The sequence below is a fragment of the Hypomesus transpacificus genome, unplaced genomic scaffold, assembly GCF_021917145.1.
Source record: "Hypomesus transpacificus isolate Combined female unplaced genomic scaffold, fHypTra1 scaffold_111, whole genome shotgun sequence".
In the NCBI taxonomy this organism is placed as follows: Eukaryota; Metazoa; Chordata; class Actinopteri; order Osmeriformes; family Osmeridae; genus Hypomesus; species Hypomesus transpacificus.
In genome coordinates this window covers 582880-609792 of record NW_025813699.1, presented here as the reverse complement: position 1 = coordinate 609792, position 26913 = coordinate 582880, and the positions used below count along the sequence as shown (strand labels likewise).

Here is a 26913-nt window from a genome sequence, read left to right as displayed (position 1 = left end):
CACACAGACCTGAAGGGGTCACTTACTTCCACAGAACCAATCTTTTTGGAGCGTGGCAAGGGGGATTTTCTGTGGATGTAGATTGGGTCTGAGACCATGGGTCGAAACATCATTAGGGCCCGATCCGGTTCATCGCGCCTGGCACCACCTGACTCTTCGTCGCTGTCGTTCTGAGACTTCTTGGAGCCCTCATTCTTATAAAAAATAAATCACAAAAGGATATGGTATTTATATAGCGTTAGTGTACAGTGCGCCTGTGATGCAGTCGGTGATTAAGATATACACAAAATACCAATTTGAACAGTAGATAGTGCACAGTGCTCATGATAAAAATTGGTGGCACGCACACACACAGATTCCTGGATTTATAGATAGGGCACAGTGCCCGCAATGATGTTGGTGACAAACAAATTTGGAATTTTAGATAGCCCTTGATGCAGCAAGTGATGACAGTTCTCAGTGGCTTTGGTATATTTCTCATATCACAATTGAGATTCTCTCTCATCTCTGAAGTACTTGTTCAACGTCTACATCATCTATTCTAGACACTTACGCACGTCATACAAGCAATTTCTCATTATTTTAAACAGATTGCCAATGCTCTTAAGAAACCGAGGTGGTAGGAATAGTGTTCTATGTCCGTGATACGCGTTGGTGATTACAATTTCGAAGTTAATTTAGGTGTTGAGACATTTGCAATGTGCAGGTAGATTTGACATCAGTAAACACCAGTGAATTCTGTAACAGAATCCCCTGATCTATACTGACACTTAATATTGTCATTTTGTTAGCTAGCCAGCATTTCATTGATAAAGGCTCCTTTGAAAGCAGCACTGCAAACTAATTGTAGCTAAAAGCCTTCCAGCTATACCTACTGAAATAAACCATCTTTAAAGGGGCAATTGACTGGGTTTTTTGGGTATTTCACACTCTTCCTTAAGGTCTCCGAATAGGGTGTGTAACATTAGTTGGGTTGAAAATGGCCCGGGTGCTGTTCTATGCCCCCTGACAGATCCTCTGAAATGTTCCCGGGAAAAAACACTAGCTTTTCTCCTTTTATGGTATGCTCATTAATATTTAGATCAGCTGCGCGCTGATTGGTTGGTTTTCAACGAGTGAAGCTGGGGAGCAAAAACGCAACACGGCCAACAGCAGCACTCGCTGAAACATCCAAGTTAGAGACTTGAAATAAAAACATGCAAATAAATCTATTGTGTCTACACAACAATGTTTTCAACAGTTTGACTATATATCATTTGAAATGATAACATTACTTGTTTCCACTTCTGTTGTTGAAGCAAACTGGATTGACTTAGGTGGGTAGAACGTTAGGCTAAAGCTTAGCAACCAAACCATATCGTGATTCTACTCGGCTTCAGTTAGCTAGCTAGCTCTAGATATCTTGCTGAAAAATAACATGACAAAGATCTGGACAAACATGCATCGTGAATTGTAGATTTACATTACACAGGTTATTTATTTGAATGAAACAGTCAGGAACATGAATCAACGTTAGCCCCATTGCCAAAAAACTAGGCTAAATTATCACACATTCTACCTATGCTCTTGCGTTAGCAAGCTAAACTTGTTTTCATGCCTACAGTCTAGGTGTCACTACTAGTGACATTTACTAGCAATGCTAACGTATCCTGTATCTAGCACCTGCCTTTCTCCAGTTCTTTCAAATAGATTATCTATACAGGCGTTAGCAATAAGCCAGACTGCTGTTCGTTTTCTGGCAATTTTTTGGAAGCTTCCCTTCTAATGCCAACTACAGCTAGTCTAGCTAGAGTCATTTGATGTGTGTAGAAACGTATTTAGCATTCTACCTGGTATGCTACATACAGGAAACGTTAGCATTGCTAATAACTGTTAGCACAACATCATACTGTCCTTATAGCTTGCGGTTGCAATGAGCATACGGTCGGAACAGCACCTCTTTCCAGGTTCAGCTTCCTAGCAAATCCTGCTTGAAATTGTCCAAGGTTGTCAAAACTGTCTTGGGTGAAATGTTCAGAACAAATGAATGATTGAGTGTCGAACTTCGCGGGGATCTTCTCATAGACAACAGCAGCCATGCCTGTTGAATGTTTGGCTCCTTTAGAAGACTGAGTGTTAGCCTTCCCTGTACAGCCTGGAACACAGCATTTACGACCGTGGTCCATTTTCAATATCCTTGTGATAATTCAAAACGTTCTTCTTTGTAATTCCTTATAAGTAGCCTACACAGAGCAGCGCGCAGCTAAGCTAAACTAGTATGGAGATAGACGCTACCTCGGGCTGGTTTGGATGTAAATTCTGGGGCGTGACAAAGATACAGACCAGAGCCAATAAGAGGGCGATCACCGGTCCTACGTAGGACCGGTAGCTTTGTTGAAAAGCTAGCGTTTTACAGCCAAATTTTTTCTTTTTGAGATTTGAATAGGAAAGAGGTGTCAATGGACTTTGATATTCACAGTATGTTCAGTCTACCCACCGAACTGTTGTTATTCAACTATGACAAGGTAAAATCGGTTTTGCAGTCAATTGCCCCTTTAATGTTTAAGGTTTACAACATTAGCATGATGTTACGACAGTGACGTATTGTGTTACGACTGCCGTCATATGTTGCATATAGAATGTTGGCACTAAGCCCGCGGAGGTTAGTTCGAGTTATCCATAGTCAACGGCTGTATGCATGAGATCTGCTAAGCGTATAATCACAGTAAAGTACAATAATGATTTAACCAACGTCTGTTCATTTCAAACACAAAACGAGAACATGACATTGGCGACGAGGATAAAGAAACGGAACCAAGAAAAGTTGTTGCGCTCACAAAAAACTTAAAAGAAGAAAGAATAGTGGACTTGGCTCAACGAAGCAGGAAGACCACAAGTGGCTAGCTGGAACGCTAACCTGAGGAGGACAACGAGTTGCTTAACAAACAAAAAAAGAGAAAATAAGAAAAATGCTCTGCCAAGTTTTGACACTGAAACGGATCCGACCTCAGTAGGACCACGCTGAACGAAATGGATACAAAGGTTTGAGAACTATATTATAGCAGTAAATATTGCCGGAGATGCTAGTAGGGTGACCATCGTAGGCATGCTTAAAGCCCCTTACCCCCTACTACTACTCACGTCAAGGCGACAGAACTTACAGAAAGTATGATATTGACCTTTGCTGCCCTTATGTCAAAGTGGAGTTCTGAACTCCACGTAGGTTAGAATGAGGTCTTTCTTTTTGGCATCGGAAAACTTACACGAGTGGTAAATTGCAACGGTGGGCAGGAAGGGTCAAAAAGGAGGACAAAAGAGCAAAAAGACGGACACGCAACAGCGGTCCGGACAAAATGCTGGAAAACGTCTGGTCACCCTAGATGCATTACTACTGCATATGGCAGGAGAGCGTGTGCGTGATATCTATGACACGTTTGCAGCAGAAGAAGATAAGTTTGCAGACGTAAAGCAGAAGCTAGGCACGTATTTTGCGCTGAAAAAGAACGTCCAGTATCAAGTATATATGTTCTGAAAAGAAGTGCAACAGCCGGGCGAGAATCTAAATGCATACTGTACCAGACTACGCATGCTAGCAAAGAACTGTGAAATTACAAACGTTCGCCATGAAATTAAAGCACAGTTGATCCAAAGCTGCATTTCAACCAGGCTGCGCAGAAGAGCGCTCAGAGAGCCCGACAATAGCCTGGAAGACTTTCTCGAATATGGGAGAACGTTGGAACTGTCTGAGCAACAAGCAACCAGCATGGAACAGAGTGTAGCTGCATCAGTGAATGCAGTGCATCCGACTGGGCGAACAGCTACCAGCTGAAGCCCCGGGAGAGCCAAGCCCAACTTCCAGTGCAGGAATTGTGGAGAAAAATATCCACACGGCAGAGAATGTCCAGCTAAAGTAAAAGACTGTAAAGCATGCAGGAAGCTAAACCACTTCGCCAAGCAGTGCATGTCAAAGCAAAGAACACCTGTAAAAGACTATGATACAAACAGGGACAACAGTAAGCAATAAGAATGAGTGAATAAGAAAGTGTATAACATCACCAGCAAAACACATAATACCACATAGGAATCGTCTAGTAGTGACAAGGCTTATGTATTTGCTGCCAGTAGCAACAAGAACACTGTCCAACCACGCACACACATTAGGCTAAATGGTGTGAATATTGCAGCAATGATCGATTCTGGGGCAGCAGTGAACATCATTAATGAATCGGTTCTCAGCACACTGAAACCATGCCCACAGCTTAGCCCAGCTAATATAAAGATATTTCCGTATGGCAACACTAAACCACTGCCCATAACTGGTGCATTCACATGTAGCACAGAGACAGATAAGAGAAAAACCATGGCGGAATTCTATGTAATGAAGGGCGATAGTTGCTCTTCGCTAGGCTACGACACAGCTAAAGAGCTAGGCCTCATCAAGATCGTCAACACTGTTTCTGCTCCAACAAGCCAAACAGTAGCAGATGAGCTAGTACAGAAATACCCAGAGCTGTTTGAAGGCATTGGCATGCTGAAAGACTTTCAAATAAAGCTTCACATCAACACTGACATCCAGCCAATTGTCAGCAACATAGGCGTGTGCCCTTTCACATCCGACAGAAGGTCGAAGAGGAGCTGAAAAGGCTTGAGGATGACGACGTCATCGAGACAATCACAGGCCCTGACCATGGGTCTCCCCCATCGTGACGCCACCCAAGCCGAAGGATCCGGGCAAGGTTAGAGTCTGTGTCGACATGAGACAGGCCAACACTGCCATTCAACATGAACTCCACATCACTCCCACCATGGACGACGTGATCCACGAATTGAATGGAGCTACAGTCCTCTCCAAGCTCGACCTGACTGCTGGTTACCATCAGCTAAAACTCCACCCAGATAGCAGGTACATCACAACATTCACTACACACCCTGGTTTGAGACGCTACAAGTGCCTCAGTGCGATCTCTTCAGCGGCGGAGGTGTTCCAGAATGCAATCTGCCAGACTCTGCAAGGCATCAGAGGGGTGAAGAATCTGAGTGATGACATAATCGTGTATGGTAGAACACAGAAAGACCATGACGACAGCTTCAGAGCTGTGTTCCAGAGACTGAAAGACAGAGGGCTCACACTAAACAGAAAGAAGTGTGAGATCAATAAGGCCAAACTTGAATTATTTGGGTTCATCTTCTCAGCCGGTGGTATCCCAGCTGACCCCCAAAAAGTTGCCGCCATTCAGCAGATTAGTGATCCACAAGACCCGACTGAAGTCAGGAGTCTGCTTGGCATGGCGATCTACTGTGCTCGTTTTATCAAAGACTTTGCTTCCATCTCTGCACCACTACGCGAGCTGACCAGGAGAGACACACCGTGGCACTGGAACCCTGAGCACTCCAGAGCGCTACAGACGATCAAAGACAGCCTGACCAGCAACACGGTAATGTCATACTTTGATCCAGCCACAGACACAGAGCTTGTGGTAGATGCTAGTCCAGTCGGCCTAGGCACCATTCTCTACCAAAAGAACGGAGAAGGGGAGAGGCACACCATAGCATACACCAGCCGTGCCCTCAGCGACGTAGAAAGACGCTACTCACAAACTGAAAGAGAAGCACTGGCCATTGTGTGGGGTTGTGAACACTTTCACCTATACCTGTACGGCAACCCTTTCATCCTTGTCACTGACCAAAAAGCCCTAGAGGTTATATGGAACAACCCGCGTTTAAAACCACCCGCTAGGATCGAGAGATGGGGACTGAGACTACAGCCTTACAACTTCAAGGTAGAATACAGGAAAGGTGCAGACAACCCTGCTGATTACATCTCCCGACACCCAATCCCGATACCGACAAGCGACAGCTCAAGAGCGGTGAAAGTAGCAGAGGAATATGTCAACTTTGTGGCTGAATACGCCACACCCAAAGCCATGACTCTCACTGAGACAAAAGAAGAAACACTAAAAGACCCAATCCTGCAAGAAGTTGGTACCCATATCAGAAACAACACGTGGCACAGAATCACAGGCGACACACAACATGCTACAACACTTAAAAAGTACAGACAGATTAGTGAGGAGCTCACCGTGTCCAACACTGATGACATCATCCTGCGAGATACAAGAATTGTCATCCCTGCATCCCTTGAGCGCAGAGTGCTACAGCTAGCCCATGAAGGACACCATTTCGGCTTCCCACGATCAAATTCACGTGATCGAGCGATATTTAAAATGCGTCATTCCGTTAATAGAACGCTCCACATCAAAGTTATTTTTTGCAAAGCCAATCTAGCGCTCCTTAAACCAATAGGTGCGTTCGACATCGGCTACGGCTGCATGAAACGACCAGCGAGAGTTGCCGCTTGCAGTCGGGGGGGAGTTATAAACGGCTCTGTAAAGTCGGAAAATGTGTCATTTTATGTATTGGGCCATGATAAACTCTTTCTCCAATCTGTAGGCTGCAGCCGGCTGCGGCGCTGCCTGGAGTCGAATACACCTAATGTCTGATAACAAGATGTTCCCTGCACCACGCAGCTTAGTTTATAGATGTAGACGGTTACAGAGGACAGAGTCCCCGTCCACACTAGCCCGAGTAAATTTAAAAACGCATACATGTCTGCGTTTGCGCCTCACCTTCACACTAATACGGCGTATTCGGACACTGAAACTGAGTTTTTCGAATACGCTCTCCTAGCCGGAGACATATGAAAACGCTGGGTTTGCGTAGTAGTGTGGACGGGGTCCACGGAGCTTTTCAGATACGATGACGTTCATCTGCTATGGCATTGGGGGTAGCTTTCGCTCTATAGCTATAATGTCAAGATGAACATGGAAGGTGAAAAAAATATGCTGCTCCATCTCTATAATTTATTTACCAGTGTAGTTAGTGTACTTCAGGTACAAGTATTATCACTTAATAGATAGCCTACGCGTTACTCCTACGCAGAAGGCAGTTGTACTCGGTGTGCCTGAACGAAAGGGGAAACGGCAGAGAAGACGGTTTAAACCAAACATAGAGCGGCGTTTCTGGGTGAGACCTGGCTGAACAGCTAGCTGATGGGACAATTTTAAAACACCAAATAGACCCTGTATACCCTTAAATAGCCTGAACAAGTGATTGGGTAAAACTAGCCTGGCTAACGGAGGTTGCTTTCTCAGGCAAATGACGAATGAAACAGGCTCGGTTAAAGAAATCCGAGAAGCTGGCTATCTTCATCAGGCTCGGATCTACATTAGGCCGTCCTCCCTGACGTTTCTGGTGTAGAATGGAGTGAAATACAACATTGTGCACACTGCCAGTGAGCGAGTCTGACTGAGGCTAATGACTGAGGCTAATTACAGCGTAATGGGGACGCAGTCTCACTCAGATTGCCAGTTTAAGCAAATCAGAAAAGTAATCGGACCAGCTGGCTAAAAGCAGAATTCCCTAACTCCCGTTACCCAGTTGTTGAAAGTGTTAGATCTGTCTCAGCCAACACAGTCATTCTAATCCTTGATAAAGTGTTCTCAATGTTTGGAATTCCCAGAGTCCTGAAAACAGACAACAGGCCCCCTTTTATCAGTGAACAGTTTTCCAGATTTGCAGGCCATCTACGTTTTCACCACTGGAAGATAACACCTCTCTGGCCTCAAGCAAATGCAACAGCAGAACGCTTCATGCGTACACTTGGAAAAGCAATCCGTGTGGCAGAAACACAGAGCACCCCATGGAAACAGAGACTCAATACGTTTCTCCGTGAGTACCGTGCCACACCACACAGCACCACAGAAGTGTCACCTGCAGAACTGTTGTTCCATCGCAAGATCCACACAAAGATTCGCTGATCACCACAACCTGCAAGGACAACACTGATCACACCATCAGAGAGCGAGACACGACTGCAAAAGCAAAGATGAAGTCAGAGATGCGCACCGGCGGGCTTAGCCAAGCACGCTCACCTCTGGTGACAAGGTACTCTACCGACAACCCAAAAATAACAAACTCAGCACCCCATTCAACAGCAAGCCATACGCTGTGTCAGAGGTCAAAGGCTCCATGATCACAGCGACCAAAGATGTACATTCCATAACAAGGAATTCCTTCTTCTTTAAGAAGATCATCTTTGAGACAGAGGATGCGCTCACAGATTCTGATGAGCAGAATGAGGACACTGGTGTTGTGACACCGAGGTATCCCTCTCGAGTCAATCTCCAGCGTGCATCTTACCTTAATGACTATGAGCCTGGTTAAAGAATGTCTACATTGAATCCAGCAACATATTAATCTGAATGTTTCTGAATGACTGTTCTGTCCAACAGATTGATCTGAATTATGTTTATACATTTTGCTGCTGACTTATAAATGACAAGTGATATTGTTTTTGCAGTTAACAAGTGTATCAGTTACACATGTCCAATGTGATGGATCTGGTTGTTAGAAAAAAGAAAAAAGACTGATGTAATGTTTAAGGTTTACAACATTAGTATGATGTTACGACAGTTGTGTTACGACTGCCGTCATAGGTTGCATATATAATGTTGGCACTAAGCCCGCGGAGGTTAGTTCGAGTTATCCAGAGTCAACGGCTGTATGCATGAGATCTGCTAAGCGTATAATCACAGTGAAGTACAATAATGATTTAACCAACATCTGGTTTCAAACACCAAACGAGAACATCACACCATCCACTTTAAATATTTTCTTTGTTAGCTAGCCAGTATTTCATCAGAAAATGTTCTTGAATTTTCTGTATCGCACTGCCATAAATAATATTGTTTCTGTCGGATGTCTGTTTCTGGCTCGCTTTATCCATATCGTTTTGGCTCACGAGAGCTATCTTAGTTCAGCTCAGTCAACTCAACATGGCTGAGAGTTGAGAGCAAAGCGAGCAAAACCGGCAGCAAATGATTTTTTGAATGAATTGATTTTTTTTTTTTAAATGCACACAATGGATTATAAAATTGACACTTGCGAAATATGAACTTTGCAGAGTGCCCGGTTCTTGAGCTACTCGTTGGAAACCAAACCCATTCTAATTTGCATACACACACACACACACACACACAAACACACAGACAGACAGATTCCTGGCATTATTAGAGGGATGTCTATTTACAATATACGGTGCAATATATTGGAACATTTGATTATTTTGTGATTTTGTGCATTGTTGTAGATTCAGTGTTTCAATTAATTCTTATTGTACAGTTTTATACAGACAACATATTGTAGTTTGACATGCAAAACAACAGAACCGCTGGTTTCATGGCAAAGTATGTGTCACAGTCCAAGGAATTTTTGTGGCTCACTGTATATCCAGTAAATACATTCTCTCTAACTGGGGTCATACATCAGTTTGTTTAACAGCCTAATGCTGCAGCATTTGCAACTGCATGGCTGGTGAATGCTAACAAAGAACCTTGTATATCCAATAGCAACTCCTGCTTGCTGTCGCTGAAGAGTACTGACGCTCACCTCTCGAGATGCTGGTCTGTAGCCGAAGCCAGAAGGCAAGTTCTTGTCATCCTCACAGCCCTTGGCCCCTGGGCTGAAATGTAGCTCCACATGGAATCTTTCTTCAGATGAGGGGTCCTGCAGTTATAGGACTTGCTTTAGCACCGTGTTCCAAATAAATGCAAGCACTCACTGAGGTTACAACCTTACCTTGTTAGGGTCCTCGTAAAGCATGATTACAATCTGGGTCATGTAGTTCAATTCACTGACGACTTTGAGGTAGTCCATGGCTCTCTTCCATTGGTCATCTTTGTTTTCCTATAAGAGGAAAAAAAACTCAAATTGAATCAATCTCTTAAAATTGTCAGTACAAAACGGAATAAATATGTGTCATCATTTATTGTGGATTGACCATGCTGTGTTTGACATTAATGCAAATTGTGATGAAAAATGTAGCTGCAGCTCAGTACTGACATCACAGAGGGCTCCATAGCGGAGGATGGAGAGCAGAGAGTGAACATGGCTCTCACTGGTGAAGTACAGTCTCGTCCGCACATGTCTCTCCGGTGACATCACTCCACGGGAGTATCTGAGTATACGCAGAAGGTATAAATGAGCATAAGCCCACAAGGCAGGGCCAGTCTTCTTCCCAACATAACAAATACAAGTAAGTGTGTTTTTCTTACACCGGGTGTAGTTTGTTGACAGTGTCATCATCTTGTGTCCTCTGGAGGTCAGAGCGGATCTTGCGAATAAGGGGAGTGCAATAGCCTTGGGCAATATCCAGTTTCTCAGGCTGGGAAATACCATATTCCTTATTGGGTGAAATAATTTGTTTTAAGAAGCATCACAGCTATTGCCAACTGAAGGAATACATAAACATTTCAAACTGACCACTATGCTTAAGTACAATTAGTGATTCATTTATGTACTTTATATCAGTCCTTACTTCTCCCCTCATAAGTAACACATCGGCCAGGACCAGGATCCGCAAAGACTCGGGTAACAGCAAAGACACTGATGTATAGGCTAAAACGATTGTCTAAAGCTTGCCAATTTTAGGTATCTTTCTATTTGGTTAATTAAATTAATTGTGGCTCCATCACGTGGGTAGAATAATTGCATACAAAATAGTTTATGTCTCATTTCAAATGTAAGAAATTCCTCCCGACACATCCTATTGACAAAACCATAACTTACTCTGTTGCAAAATGTTCTGAATCTACCCAAATGCACCTGAGGGTGGCATGAAAAATATAAAATGCCCAGAGAATTATGCATTTGATAGTTTATTTACACAAGAGCGAGAGAATAATCTTGCCAATTCCAAACAAATTATCCCTGCAATTATTGCATTCTTTTTATGGATATGAAAATCCCACTAACCTGTGGGATAACAATGTCGGCCAGGGCCTTTGAGAGGCGGTAGATCTCCATGATGTGGTCCAACTTTAGGGAGCTATTGTGCTGAACGTCATACTTAATGCAGTCGTAGATGTCTGGGATCTTGCTGATGTTGTAGCGTCCGTTCTTCATCTTGAAGTCTTTCTCCAGCTTGGCCCAGCGCCGCAGCATCAGGTCCAAGGTTTCGCTGTGGTAAAGCTGGATGTCTGGACAGTATAAAAGCAGGAAAGTTAGAGGGATATGCAGAAAATGGGAATGTTTTTGGAAATGTGTACAGTTACAGTAACTGTACGTCATTCTAATCCTCTTATAAATGTGTTTCCCATACATTGATTATGATACTAATGTTTTTTTTTGCCATGTTAAACAGTAAAAATTTTTTTATAATAATAAAGTATATACATTTGTTATATAAATATATAAATTGACTGCCACAAATGTATGTATTTTGTATTATTATTTATATACTTTTACTGTTTAACATGGCAAAAAAAAACATTTGGATCATAATTCTCTGCACAAATGTGTAAAAAAAAAGATACATTCAAGTTAAATATAATAATATTCATACATTACACAAACGTTTATATTATGTAAAGTTCCAAAAACAATTTGGCGCTCAAATTAATGCAAATCAATTTCTCGTTTGTATTACTTGTTGAAGTCCCTATCTACACTCACATCCAACCGATACAAGGACAGAGGTTTGGACTGAGCCCCACATTTTTACAACGTCTGGCTCCGCTCCTAGCCTGGTCCTAACCAGACCCTCATACATTTCATTTGTACAGAGGGTCTGGGATCGCTCCATTGACAAGCGTTAACTTCCTTGAAAGCGGGTCCTCTGTTGAAGTTTTAAACTATTGGATCTGCCCGGAGCCACTCTGATCTGCCATAACCAATCGCTAGCGTTCGCCTTAGCTAACTCCTTCACCACTACTGTAACGGAGCTAGCTGCCGTAGCTGGAAAATCAAACTTTTCCCGAACCCCGTGGGGAGGAGGGCCACAACATCATGGCCACCAACAAAACTCAGCAAGGATTGTTCTTGCTCTGGCTTTGATTTCTGGATATTCGGCAGCGTTGCCACAACGGACTGAATAGCTTCGCTCGCATCTTTCTCTGCCGCTATTACTGAACTACAACTCAAACTAGCGCACAACATTAAAATCATCGTTATCAGCCACTCCCTCTGTTCGCTGATAGGAACTACAAAGAGTTGATTTGAGAAAACCAAATTATATGCCAAATTCCCAGACCTAATACAGAAGCAAACTGAAAATTGAGTGGAAGTACGTAGGAGGGCAGAGCCAGGCTACTCCGCCCCAGCCTACCGCCAGAAATATAATCATATTCTGTGGGAAACACTGATGAAAGAATACTTTATAAACTTTTTTGGCAGTCATAGTTCTCATTCAAACTGTGATTTTCCTCAGAAAATTCCTCTGAAAGGCTTAACTTTTGACCATCGTTAATGAAGAATTATAGTTGGGTTTCAGAGCCAAAAAACGCTATGTAAATTTGTGGAGTGATATGGGCCAGCATGTCTGGCAATTTTATGGGTTGATTTATATGACACCTCTAGATTGTAAAAAACGTAAAAAGGACAGTTTTTCTCCTACGATTTTATAGAGCGATGTACTGTACCGGCTGACTTTGGGTCCTCCATTCTCTGTCTGATCTGCAGAGTGAGGTTCTGGATGAGAGAGTAGACCTTGTCACAGGTCTTTACTGGGTTCTTGATCATCTGCATGGACTTGACCAGAGAGGTGCTGGTGGTTGGAGCAAGCTGGGGATATAACAGCAGTTATCAACACAAGCACCATATATAATTTACAACATGAAGAAATGTGGTCCTACATTCTAGGGGCCTGAACAGAACTTCTTCAATATAAATATAATAATAATATAATAAATACAAAAGGGCCATGCAAATATATACTAGTGCACAGTGCCTGTGATGCAGCTGGTGATGACAGTTCTTCTCAGTGGTTTTGGTACCTATATTTCTCAGATCACAATTGAAATTCTGTCATCTCTGAAGTACCTGTTCAACCTCCACATCTATTCAAGTCAAATTGCCAATGCTGTGGTAGCCAAAATTCATGCAAATGATTATGTAGCCTTTATTTGTCTGCTGTTTCCTATGTTATAAATTGCTTACGTTATGTTGATCAAAATGTACTATATTGGTTCTCTGTTAAATTGTCTTACCACCACAAACATCTTAACATTTACCGGTAGTTCACAACACGCAAATCTTGGTTGGAATTCTGTCGTTAAAGAGTATCACACCGCAGCTCAAGACGCATTCATTCTTTGGTGTGAATTCGACCGACCGAGGCATGGGGCCATTTGGGACTTAACGAAATCAACTTGCTCTTAAGAGTGTTGACGAAGGGAAGCCCAGCACAGGGCAGTTGCGCTCGCCTTTAGTTTACGTAAAGGGGGCCAAGTAGGCTTCTGGTCAACCCTACAGTCTCAAAATGGCTCCAGGTCGAACCTTCCTTGGTCACAGTGGCGCGTCCGATATTGCCAGTATGTGGAGGCAACATTACGACTCACTGCTGAACTCTGTTGGTCCTAACGATTGTAAGTCATATGTAGATGTCACAATTAACACAGACGTCAGCTATAACCCCGGTATGTCAGCACCTGTACCTGAAGTAGGCGCAGCAATCAATAGGCTACCAAATGGGAAGTTGTGCGATGCTGACGGCTTATCAGCTGAGCATTTAAAGTATGAGGGACCTCGGTCTACCGTTCTGTTGTCCCTTTTGTTTTTGGCCATGTTAGTGCACGGCCATGTCTCCCCTATCCTACTCAAGGTCATTCTTATTCTAATAATCAAGAAACAAAACCTTAACCCTTCTATTAAGAATAATTACCGTCCCATTGCTATTTCTAGCCCCATGTTTTAATTATTTGAATTGCTTTTGCTCAACCGCCTGGAGGACCACTTCTCTTCTCCAGCAAATCAATTTGGTTTTAAAAAACATAATGGAACAGACATGTGCATTTTCGCTCTTAAGGAGATCATATCATACTTCAAAAGACGAGGTTCTAACATCTTCGTCTGTTTCCTTGATGCCTGTAAGGCATTCGATAAGGTTAACCACTATGCACTGGAAATTGATTGACAGAAACGTACCTGTCTACTTAGTATGTACCATTGTATATTGGTTTTATATGTTATCCTTCAGGGTGCGCTGGGGGACTACCGTTTCGGTCAGCTTTAGCCCTGGTAACGGTGTCCCCCCCGTCTATAAAGGCTCTGCAGAAACTGATTCATATTTGTGAGGCCTTTGGTGCCGAAAACGACATGACTTTGTGATAAAAAGACAAACTGTATGTATTTTCCCTGTCACCGATGTTTCTTGCCCGGAACGCCACCATCAGTGAAGCTGTACGCAGCTGCGTGTTGACACCTCTGACGCCAGGAGGCGAAAGCTGACACATTATGGCTCGCCTCCTGGCGTCTGGGAATGACAGTTAGGCTCCTGTTATTCTCAGACGTTTTTTCCAGGAGCCAGTTTTGGAGAAACTACTGCTACACTGTACATAGGCCATGTTTAGTTTTTAATTAAGCATTTTAGTTGAGTAGATTCAGGTCTCTTGTATGTAATTTATTCGTGTATTGGCCATTGCGCCTGAAATAAACAATAAATAAATAACAGAAGTCATTATATGCACAATGGTTGAGCCAGTTGTCATAATTGTGGGCCTATTTCACCATACATCATTTGTACATTTGCAATGTGCTAGAAGTTTTGACATTAGTAACCACATGAATTTATGTGACAAAATTGAAAGTACATCCACTTTATATATGTCATTCTGTTCGCTAGCTTGTTTGTAAAAGTGAATTTGCTTCTAAATAACTAAACAGAATGGCCCTATTTTCCTTACTACGCTTAGTTTCATTTCATTGCGAGTGCCCGGTTCTTCAGTTGATCGTGGGACACTAAACCCATTCTAATTTGTACACACACATAGATTCCTGTCATTATTAGAGATATATATGTAAAATGTATTTTTCATTCCAGACCTTCTCATAGTCTTCAGCGGTGAAGTCCCTGTCCCTCTGCAGGATCTCATGAAGCCGCGCCTTGACCTTCTGCTGGCAACTGTTGAGCGAGTCACTATCGCTGTCCAGTAGGCCGTTCATGTTGGCACTCTTCACCATTTGTACCAGGATTGGTGTAAGCTCCCCCTCTAGAGCCAATAGACCCTACAGACCAGTTGTGACAATCTTTTATTTTCCAGTTCTGATGCACATTTATTTGGCTCTATTGCCATGTTGTTTGGTGAATTGGCCATTCAGTGACATTCACTCACGGTTAAGGGAGACTAAGGCCGAATCCCAATTCTCTGTCTTCCCCTTACCCCTTAGTTTTGCGCGTTCATGTGAGAGTAAGGGCTATCCCACTACTCATTTTGATCGAGGGGTAGGGCTAAGTGGTAGGAGTACATACCCCTTAAAACCAAGTGTTTTCTGGAGCTTACTTGAAACCATCCTTAAGTCTTTTCACCCCGTTGCCTTCTGGCAGGCGATACCGAAGTATTCAGTCTCGCACACACAGACTGGACAATAGTTTCTTTCCAAGGGCCATCAGGCTTCTGAATGGACATTGATATGGACACTGATACACTTCTCAATAGTCACTTTACCAGGTCTGTCCTCGAAGATTTTCTTTGGTCGACCAAGACTCGACTAAAACGTCTGAAAATCCACTGATCGAAATTTGAAACGCTTCTTGTTTTTTTCACAAAAAAATCGCGATCTAACTCAATGGCTGCTGGACATTGCAGATTCAGCTGCTAATAGCCTACTAATAATAAGACTCTAACACCAGTCCTGTTGTAACTGAATGCCGATGGTATTTAGTATATCTTACAATGTACTACAAATTTAAAATATTGTTTGTTTAACATGCAAAGCATCAGAGCGCGCTTATCACTGCCTGAACCTTAAGCATGGAAACTTACGTAGAAGCTGAGTGGGGAACGTTGCAACAGAGAAAGATTTTGTTGTCATGGCCGGAGAAGATAATGTCATTCAATTTGGATGTGATTCTTATAATAGGCATATTCATTTTTCAACTCAAGGCGTTAGCATGAGCGAAGTAGGGCTTGGCCAACTTACGTTTTTCAGGTGGTAGACTACATTATATTCGACGTCGAACTATGAAAAATAAACTGTTTTTGGCAGAGTTTGATTTCAACGTTTTTCGAGTCACCTGGTACTTTGTAAATGTACTTTAATGAAATGCTGCCATACCAGAGATTTCTTTGCCATTTTGAATAATAACACCGACAAAGTAGGCTATGGCAGAGTTTGTAGTTCTGCAGCCAATTGTGCTTGTGCCGTGTGCAAAATACCAAAACAAAACAAAGCTCAGATTAACGAAAGGGAAAATAGTAACACCTTTTCTTTTAAATTATATATTTTTTGAGATGCTTTATTTGTCTTAAATAATATAATTTAAAATTTCTGTAGAACAGTTCATTAATGCGATCAGATGCGAATCAGCACCTCCAAATCTGAGGCCATGGTAATCGACCGGAAAAGGGTGGAGTGCCATCTCCGGGTCGGGGAGGAGATCCTGAACCAAGCGGAGGAGTTTAAGTATCTCGGGGTCTTGTTCACGAGTGAGGGAAGAATGGAGCGCGAGGTCGACAGGCGGATCGGTGCGGCGTCCGCAGTGATGCGGGCTCTGCATCGGTCCGTCGTGGTGAAGAAGGAGCTGAGTCGAAAGGCGAAGCTCTCTATTTACCAGTCGATCTACGTTCCTACCCTCACCTATGGTCACGAACTATGGGTAGTGACCGAAAGAACGAGATCGCGAATACAAGCGGCCGAAATGAGCTTTCTCCGTAGGGTGTCCGGGCTCTCCCTTAGAGATAGGGTGAGAAGCTCGGTCATCCGGGAGGGGCTCAGAGTAGAACCGCTGCTCCTCCGCGTCGAGAGGAGCCAGCTGAGGTGGCTCGGGCATCTGATTAGGATGCCTCCTGGACGCCTCCCTGGTGAGGTGTTCCGGGCACGTCCCACTGGGAAGAGGCCCCGGGGAAGACCCAGGACACGCTGGAGGGACTATGTCTCTCGGCTGGCCTGGGAACGCCTTGGGGTCCCCCAGGAAGAGCTGGCGGAAGTGGCCGGGGGGAGGGAAGCCTGGGCCTCCCTGCTTAGGTCGCTGCCCCCGCGACCCGATCCCCGGACAAGCGGCAGATGACGAGACGAGACGAGACGAGACGAGACCAGTTCATTAATTCAGCAATGATGACACATCAGATCTCACACTGCCATACGGCAGCTCGACTAAAAAAATCCTAGTCGACCAAGAGCATATCGACCAGAAAATCGACTAGTCGACTGAGTGGGGACAGCCCTACACTTTACACAAATTCACTTTCAGCTAATGGTTGCACTTTCAGCAATATTGCACTATTCACTTGTCTTAGGTTAGCATAGGTTTATAAGGTTAGTAAAGGTTATTTGAGATCCGGTGGGGATCTCATTCTATTATGACTGTAACTGTTAGCTGCTCCTGGCATTTTCTAATTCCTGCTCTCCCCTCTCTGCCCCCCCCCCCCCACATCCCTTGTGGTGTGGGGGGTTTGAGCTGTCAGCACCTACATGGTCGTCGGTCTGCCAACGCTGGACCTAGTCGTTACCCGGAAACCAGTCTCCATGACGGCCAACAGCGAGTCTCCCGGTCCTGTCCTACATCTATTAAGTTCAACAATGGATTTTGGTGTTTCAAAACCCATTGACATCATCTCTCTCACCAACCGTCTCTGGAGGAGGGGATCCCTTTCTGAAATGCTCCTCCCAAGGTTTCTTAAATTTTTTCTCCTGTTGGGAGTTTTTCCTTATCTTCCCTGAGGGTTTTGGTTGGTTGAGAGGCAGTTCTATGGGCGTATGTGAAGCCCTCTGTGACATGCTTGCGTGTAAAAAGGGCTATACAAATACATTTGATTTGAGCTACTGGTTGCACTATCAGCAAAACTGCACTATTCTACTTCACTTGTCTTAGGTTAGTATAAGTTTATAAGGTTAGTATAGGTTATTATGTGTATGATGTGTATTTAGAGGTTTAGTATACTGTATTGAATATTGTATATGATTTGTATATTAGGAGGTTTACTTTATTATAGCTTATCATAGATGTAATCCACGTTCTGTGTACTTATGTTATGTTATGCCAGGTTGCTTTGTGTTGTCTTGTCCTAAGAATTTCAGTGCCCAGTCTGACCCTGTGTTGTTCTGTGCATCTGACAATAAAAGACTTGAATTTGAACTATGTGAATACTGCGCAACCAGCAACAATGACGGCCAGATCATCCAGAGTCCCATACATTTATTTTAGGCTTAAATAATGGATTAAAAAATTACGACAGTCTTGTTTTGTGCTTTACACAGTCCTGTACATATATATTTGCCACCATGCTCTTAATTGAAACGTTTAAAAAAATCGCTAGTTTGCTACACTAACGTTAGATTGCTGATTTGCACAACAGTCCACGCATTTCTCTGACTAGCATTGAATGGACTCCATGTATGTCTTCAGTTTTAACTAAACTCCATTAACAGCGAATTTCGTTTGATATCAGTGCATAACCCTACTTGCTTTGGAGACATCGATATACGTAACCAAGTGGTGTCTCATTTCATAGAGGTATGTTTTCACCCCTAGCCCTTACCCCTCAGTTTCGAGGGACAAGGGCTAGAGATAAACTAAGGTGTAGGGGTAAGGGGTAGGGGTAAGACAGAGAATTGGGATTCGGCCTAAATGTCACAGAATTAGTTTAGAAAAAGAAAAAAAAGCCATATCTGGCAATCTTGCAAGATTGGTTAGAAGCAAACAGGTGTTATGACATTTTAAGACCTTGTTGCAGCCATGGTGTACTGACCTTAGCAAAGGCTGCTGCTGTCATCTGTACCCTGCCTTCATCCGAGGCGTAGATCTTCAGATCGTGGCGATATGTACTATGTAGTCGTAGCAGGCCACACCCAGGAAATCCTGCATAATCCCCTGCAAAAGTGCAGTTGTTTTAAACAAACAGATCCGATTTATCTATGAAACTAACAAACACAGGTTTAAGTCAAGAGATGATGAGATACTTAAAGTACAGACAGCAGAGTTTGGTGTGTTTAGATGGGTTTCAAGTTCTTACCTTGTCCTCCAGGGTACATACACCGGAAGGCCCTGCCCAGCTCTTCAGCCTGCACCCGGCCTGCTGGGGTCAGCTCTCCACCCCACTTTAACACCAGCAGCAGAGATGGGTCATCTCTCCGGATGTCTGGGGGTTAAGGTAGAGATTGCAAAACTAAAAAAATAATTCTCACAAATGTTTTGGTTATCCTTTGGTCTCATGAGACCAAATAATGGAATTATCAAATTATAATGTAAATTACATATTTGTGATGGAATACTGTCACATACTAGGGTATTTTGTTATTAACTTATGTAGACACGTCACCTTCTTCTTCACTAGATGTTTTGGGACACCCATGTGGAAGGTAAGTTAACTGGACCTTTCGATTGATTCCTGAAAAATGGCCGTACCTAAAAATAATATTTAGTAGAATAACTTATCGGAACAACTTAAATCAATATTGTAACAATAAGCAACATTTCAGTAATTGGTACCAATACCAGTGACATTTCACGGTACTCGAAAACATTTTTTATACCAAAGCAAAAACAAAATAGGTTACTGAACAACTCTCATTTGTTGACTTAACAGTCACCTACAATATCCAAAGCTGTAGCCTACTTATGACAACAACAGAGCATTAATACAACCATGATGCATGTAGGCCTAAAGGCAGAAAATGTGTGTGGACTGAGTGTAGACATTAAGCAAACTCAGCAGATGACTTAGAGATCATTTGTAGAGCTTGAAAATATAAATCTTGACTTGAACATAATTTATAAGTAGAAAAAAAGATTCAACACACTTCATGGGGCTTTTAAATGTTGGTTGCGCTACAAGCAAAAAACGATAACCCTGTTGTGCCCTCTCCTTTCGTATGGCCCAGTATTAGGTAGCATTTGCAGTTCACTGCAAACCATAAAGGACATAAACAGTGATGTCTGAAAATTGGTTTCTGGTGATTGACGATTTCCTCATTGTCATTTGCCTCACACCCAAAGTATTTCCATACGTGGCTCTTCCACTTTCTTGTAGAAAACTTTTAGTGGAGTGTAGCCAATGTAACAACTTTGTCGCTAGATTTAGTGTTTTCCAAATTTTCAGAGAGCCACTAACAAATTCTGGTGAGATATTTTTGGCAACATTCTGGTAATGTACCGTTTTTCTTTTTGAGTACTGAATTGGCATCGTTATATGTGACAAAACTAGTAACAATACTGGGGAAAAGCTGTTATTAACAGCGGTCAGTAAATACTAGGGGTGCCACAATTCAACAAGCCCAGGTTCGGTTTGTATTGCGGTTTATGGGTCACAGTTTCGGTTTGGTTTGTTTAGCACATTAGGGGGAAGAAAAAAACCTAACCATTTCAGTGTTTTCTCTGTGTTTTCTCTGCATGAACAACATTGTCTTACATCCAGAGATTTGATTACATATGAAATCAACATTATTTCAGTGGATTATATCGACGACCTTTGCTCCATCGCAAGTGTAGTCAACACTAAATCCAAAATGTTGTCACACGGGTGACTTAAAAGACGATGGTACATCCTTTCCTTTTTCCTTTTGGTTAACCTTTCGCCTCCACATGCCATCTCCATTCTCCACACATTCTTAAATTGCCTAGCTTCGTATGATTTGGTCCAGTTCTTTCCAGTACGTGACTTGTCATTGATTTACTGACAGTTCATTGGACAGGTACTCTCCGGGAAAGGGTACCGGAAAGGGGAAGGACAAACGGTGTTAGGTTGTGTTTTCTCACAGATCCGAGAAACCGCGGCTTACATGTAAAAACCGGGCCGTGGTTTGTTGAACAATTAGGTTTTTTTTAACGTTTTTTTGCACCCCTAGTAAATACACATATCTGAGAATTTAAGATACCCTTACATTTCAAGTACAGTTTTCAGTTGTTCCAGTTTTGCTTTGGATTCTTCGATTTCAGAGTCTGTGTTCTGTCCCAGTTCCACCAGGAGTTGTCTGGCAATATCTAGGACTTCCTGTTTGTGAAAAAAATGAAATGACAAACTGTAACTACACTAGTCTAAACTCGTGAAAAACAATAATTAAGATACTTAAAATCAAATTTACCTGTAATTGCTTTGGCTTTTTTAACTTTAGTTTTCCACTTTTGTACCCATCACATTTCTCAAAAAGATCAAAAAACCTACAGTGAAAATAAAATAAAATTCCATTAATAATTAATTATATAATTAATTAGATTTTTTTTTTTGTGCTGTTGTGACTTTTTATCAGCACATCTAGTACATTGCAACACTGTAGACTGTCCATGAGTCAGGTACCTCTGATGGCGAACCTCCATCTTCATTTTCTGTTTGGGAGTTCGGTCCCCATGCCGAATCACTGCAATGACACACCTCAGCTCCATCCTACAAGTGGAAAATCAATGGCAGTGAGTCACACACCTTGTGAATCAAGGTAATTTGAAACCCATCAATTTTTTCAGTTTGAAGTCACTATGCACTACCTATACTGTAGGTATATAAACTGGGGGGTCAGATGGCTGAGCGGTTAGGGAGTCGGGCTATTAATCAGAAGGTTGTTGGTCCAATTCCCGGAGGTGCAAAATGACGTTGTCTCCTTGGGCAAGACACTTCACCCTACTTGCCTCGGGGGGAATGTCCCTGTACTTACTGTAAGTCGCTCTGGATAAGAGTGTCTGCTAAATTACTAAATGTAAATGTTTACATTGTTCCTGAGGTAGTGGGGACAATAGGGATGTCCTCAGCCTCCAGAGGAATGGACCAGGGTATCTGAAACTGTGGGGCTAGCTCTCTCATGATGATGTTCCTACAGAGAAAGTCAAAAGGTCAGGCTCAAATGTCAATAAGTAACAGGTATCTGAAACTAATTCTGTAGAACCAAATTGTTCAACAATTACAAAATATCTAGGTAATGTCATTAATTAATATAACCCTAGGATCTTGGCGCAGTCGTCGTAGTACTTCATGGAGTTCTTCACAAAGCTAAAGCCGTTGACATCACAGACATACGACTGACCATTAGCACGTAGCAGATCAAATCCACAGACCGTTTGCTGAAGGAAAAACGAAGGAACAAATGTTAAACTGCTCCCTTTATGAAACACACATGCATAACATTTAAGGAACTTTGACCTGTTCAGAATCCTGTCAAATTAGCCTAAATCACAATCACTTTTGCATACGCAAAGTAAATTGAAAGCTGTTCTTGAATAATTTGGATAATACATGCATGGTTGTGGTTTATTAAAAAGTTGGGAAGTTGTGTAAAATAAAAAACAGAATACAATGATTTTAAAATTTCATAAACCCATAATGTTATTCACAATAGAACATATAAAATATGTCAAATGTTTAAACTGATGAAATGTACCATTTTAAGAAAAAAAAGTTCATTTCGAATTTGACGGCAGAAACACATCTCAAAAAATTTGGGATGGGGACAATAGACCAATTACTAGTAATACTAGTAGTAAACCAACTAGTAATCTGAAGGTTGCCGGATCGATTCCCCGCCAAGCCAAATTACGTTGTGTCACATAGTTCAAAGTAGCCTTGGGGGGAATGTCCCTGTACTTACTGTAAGATAAGACTCTGGATAAGAGCGTCTGCTAAATGACTCAAATGCAAAATGCAAATGCAACTGTCAAGCAGGCTCAACTGCGCATGTCGGTTGCAAAAGACGAACTTCTGCCCGGTCTATTACTCTTGGAGTGTCGTACAGGTCATCATATATATCTGGCCACTGGATTGCAGGGCTTGATACTAACCTTTTGAAGCCTTTGGACAAATACATTTATGTTTCACTTGTCTATGCACAAAAGTCACTTGACACCAATAGCCTTAAATAGCCTGACCAAGTGATCGGGCCAAACTAGCCTGGCTAACGGAGGTCGCTTTCTCAGGCAAATGAAGAATGAAACAGGCTTGGTTAAAGAAATCCGAGATGCTGGCTATCTTCATCAGGCTCGTATCTACATTAGTCAGTCCTCCCTGGCGTTTCTGGTGTATAATGGAGTAAAATACAACATTGTGCACACTGCCAGTGAGCGAGTCTGACTGAGGCTAACTTCAAAACAGTGTAAAATGGGGACGCAGTCTCACTCAGATTGCCAGTTTAAACAAATCAGAAACATAATCGGACCAGCTGGCTAAAAGCAGAATTCCCATATCTCTTGAAAGCTGCCCTGCTCGACTTTTTAGATGTAGAATTGACTGTAAAAGTGTAAAATTATGAACTTTGTGACATGACTCATGATCATGAAGACATGGTTGCCGCTCGACTATACGATCTGTACCGGGCAACATTCTCACTCAAATGTCAAGACCCAAATCAAAATTCTGATGCGACAGATCAATGGGTAATCGCTTTCTCTCTCAAAGGCTGTCTTCCTCAACCTTTTTGGTCTTTTTAAATCGAACTATCTGTATTATCTGTGTGGTCCTTTTGCCATTTAATCTGCTATCTTTTCCCGGCTTTCTGCAACCACATTGCTCGCGCATCCCGAATGTTTACAAACAAATAATTGGTCTATAAAAGGTTGGAAAAAGTGTTACAAAAAATAAACAGCTGGGGGAACATTTAGCAACAAACTAAGTTAATTGCAAACAGGTCAGTAACATGATTGGGTATAAAAATAGTATCTTAGAGAGACTTTTGAGAGACTTAGAAGTCTCTCAAAAGCAAAGATGAGACTCAGCAATCTGCAAAGACCTGCTTCTACATACTGTGCAACCATTTCAGAATAATGTCCCTCAATGTAAAATTGCAAAGACTTTGAATATATCATCATCTACAGTACATAATATGATACAATTATTCTGAGAATATGGAGAAAATCTCTATGTGTAAGGGACAAGGGGGAAAATAAATTCTGCATGCCTATGATCTTCAGGCTCATAAAAATTGCATGATTCTGTAATGGTAATCATTGCATGGGCTCAGAAACACCTCCAGAACTCATTGTCTGTGAACATAGTTTGCCGTGCCATCCACAAATGCAGGTTCAAGCTCTATCATGCAAAGAAGAACCCACATGACAACATGATCCAAAAACACTCCCATCTTCTCTGGGCTAAAGTTCATTTAAAATGGGCTGAGGCCAAGTGGGAAAACTGTTCTGTGGTCAGACAAATTGAAATTATTTTTGGAAACCTTGGACGCTGCGTCCTCCGGACTAAAAATGAGAGGGACCAACTGGCTTGTTATCAGCTCTCAGTTCAAAAGCATGCATTTCTGATGGTATAGGGGTGCATTTGTGCCTATAGAATGGTCAACTTGCACATCTGGAAAGGCAGCATCAATGCTGAAAGGTATATACAGGTTTTAAGGCAACATTTGCTTGCATCCAGGCAACCTCTTTTTCAGGGAAGGCTTTGCATATTTTAGGAAGACAATGTTAAACCACATCCTGCATCTGTTACAACTGCATGGCTTCATAATAGAAGAGTCCAGGTGCTTCCGGGTATGGCGAGGTGCTAGGAGGTCGCACATTTTAAGCTCTACTGCTGGAATGTAATTTAATCCTACAATACTAATCAAAATATTGTCAAAAGTCACGCAACACGTGTATAATAGTATCCATAATTAAAATGTCAGGAAAAAATTTTAAAGACAAGGCAAAGAAAGAGAAAAAGAAAGCACGACAAGACGGCGAATATTTGGAGGTCGAGGAAGCTAGCAACATTCAGATTGACAGTATGGCTAACGAGGATGACCTTGACGAAGCAGACGACGAAATATTAGATCCAGACAAGAATAGCAATCAAGATATCATGAAAGCCATATTGTCCTTGAAAAGTGGACTTTATAAAAAAATTTATGGAGTGCAAGCAACAATTGCGGATGTAAAAAAACAGATACAGGACTGCACAGGCCGCATAGAGCATGCCGAACAACGGATCTCTGATGTGGAGGATGACGCTAACAAGCTAACATCCAAAGTTAGCACACTGGAAAGCACAGTCAAAAGCCTTGCTGACAAAGTTGATGATTTGGAACGCAGAAGTCGGCGAAACAATGTGAGATTGGTGGGGCTACCAGAGAAGACTGAGGGTCAGGATGCAACTGAATTTTTGGAGAAATGGATACCGGAGAGGGGTTGGTGGTGGAGCGGGCTCATAGAATAGGCGCTCCGCCAAGCAATGACTCTCGCACGGCTCATCCAAGGACTTTAATCATGAAGTTCTTGAACTTTAAGGACAGGAAGCGGGTACTGAAGGCAGCTAGAACCAAGGGACAGGTCTTGTACCAGAATAAGCCGGTTCGTTTTTATGTGGACCTCTCTGCTGGTGTGCAGAGGATGCAGCGCGACTACGATGAGGTGCGAAAGAAGCTACGAGACAGGGGGATCCACAAACACCGAATCATCTTTCCAGCCCGGCTTCTGGTAACACACAAAGAGAGATCCCACGCCTTTCAAACTCCGGCAGAGGTGGACCGTTTTATTCAATCCCTTTGAACTAAGGACTGAGTCGGGCTCGCCGTTGAATATGGAAGCAAATCGTGACCAAAATTCAAATGAAAATGCATTTCCAGAAATGCATTTTCATTTTAATAATGTGGCTGCATTATTTGACTCATAAATGAAATTAGTAATCAATTATCCTATTTGCATTTTAATTTTCTTCCTTAATTATGGAGTCTGGAGCTATTTTGTCAGTTTTTGAATACCTTTGATTTGGCCTTGATATACTACATAAAGAAATGTTTATCATACCAATGTTTGGTATCTTTTTTTTCAGCACAATCTCACCTACATGACCAGTTAAATTAAGATTTTCACTTTGGCATACTTTTCAACATACTGGACCCAAACAGACACAAAAACACAAGCTCCGTGTGGAAAAATTATGTTTTTTTGACTATAATACACACACATATGCTCAATCAAGCATTTCAAAAGTTTGAAATTGAAGCACAAGTTGTATATGTGAACATAAAAAGGTAAAGTTGATTTATAATTAAGCTATTTACAAAGAGAGCAGGTCTATCCATATGCACTGTTATTCATCCATATTTGTCCCATAATAAAAAATTATTCACAATATTCAAAAAAAAATATATATATATTTCTTTTTTTTTCTCCACTAGATGTCACCCTTGGCTCATTTATAACCTTCTCTTTGACCACCGCAGAACCTCCGTCTATGCCACAATGGCTCTTTTTTCTCTTCATGTCAATAAAACGTAAAAAAAAAAAAAGATGTATAAGAATCAAAAATCAATATGTTCTGAGGTATTTGTACTACAGTGAAGTAGAATAGAATAATATAATAAGATAAACGAAAGCAATGAATGTTTTTCTTACCTCTCGTTGTAAACAAAAAATCTTGGTCGTCCATCTTTTTTTTTTTTTTGCTCTGAGGTAGAAATAACAAGTCGCCGGCATGTTGGACAGCGTGTCCGACTCATTTCCCCCCAAATAAGTCCAAATGTTTAGCTAAACTACTCAAAATACTTCGAAAACTAGTCATAATAAACCAAATTAGTTTTTTCTTAGACGTCTCTTTGTCCTCTCGTTTTCTCGTGCATCCTATAGCTATGAGTCAGTAGAATCACCCGTTTTTCTCCGTTTCATTTTTGGACAAAAAACTAGAAAAATATTACAATAAATGGAACGCGCGCATAAAAGAGCGCATTTTTTGGACGCACTTTTTTCATGGAATTGAAATGATCGTATCTTAAGTTTTACTTGGTGTATTTACACAAACCAAGCACTCAAATGTAGCTTCAGGTCTGCACTTCCGCATGAAATCGACGGCTGCCCTCTGAGTGTCTTTGTTTATATGCTGCGTAGTCCGAAAGCTGACCTGCGCTCTGATCGCGCCGGCGCGATCACCAACTCGAAGGAGTTAAGACTGCTCATTCTTTCACTTAATTAAAATGAAAACGAAAAAGACATTTGAAATTTAATTTTCAAAATATGCCCCAGCAAATAGATACCAA

At 42.0% G+C, this 26913-nt stretch overlaps 1 protein-coding gene across 9 annotated transcripts in view; it reads right to left on the bottom strand.

Annotated features, from left to right (window-relative positions):
* The window catches only part of ppip5k2 (diphosphoinositol pentakisphosphate kinase 2), a 101029-nt gene that overhangs the window by 16679 nt on the left and 57437 nt on the right, over positions 1 to 26913 (bottom strand). For all 9 annotated transcript variants that reach the window (XM_047050378.1, XM_047050380.1, XM_047050381.1 and 6 more), the window contains exons 9-24: positions 21900 to 22021; positions 21673 to 21774; positions 21267 to 21353; positions 21055 to 21130; positions 20854 to 20963; positions 19293 to 19378; positions 18987 to 19112; positions 18723 to 18844; positions 14857 to 15039; positions 12456 to 12597; positions 10792 to 11015; positions 10092 to 10219; positions 9880 to 9994; positions 9616 to 9723; positions 9427 to 9543; positions 27 to 194 (exon numbers count right to left, since the gene is read on the bottom strand). In XM_047050378.1, the coding sequence (XP_046906334.1) occupies positions 27 to 194; positions 9427 to 9543; positions 9616 to 9723; positions 9880 to 9994; positions 10092 to 10219; positions 10792 to 11015; positions 12456 to 12597; positions 14857 to 15039; positions 18723 to 18844; positions 18987 to 19112; positions 19293 to 19378; positions 20854 to 20963; positions 21055 to 21130; positions 21267 to 21353; positions 21673 to 21774; positions 21900 to 22021 (2016 nt within the window). The remainder of the gene's footprint in view (positions 1 to 26; positions 195 to 9426; positions 9544 to 9615; positions 9724 to 9879; positions 9995 to 10091; positions 10220 to 10791; positions 11016 to 12455; positions 12598 to 14856; positions 15040 to 18722; positions 18845 to 18986; positions 19113 to 19292; positions 19379 to 20853; positions 20964 to 21054; positions 21131 to 21266; positions 21354 to 21672; positions 21775 to 21899; positions 22022 to 26913) is intronic.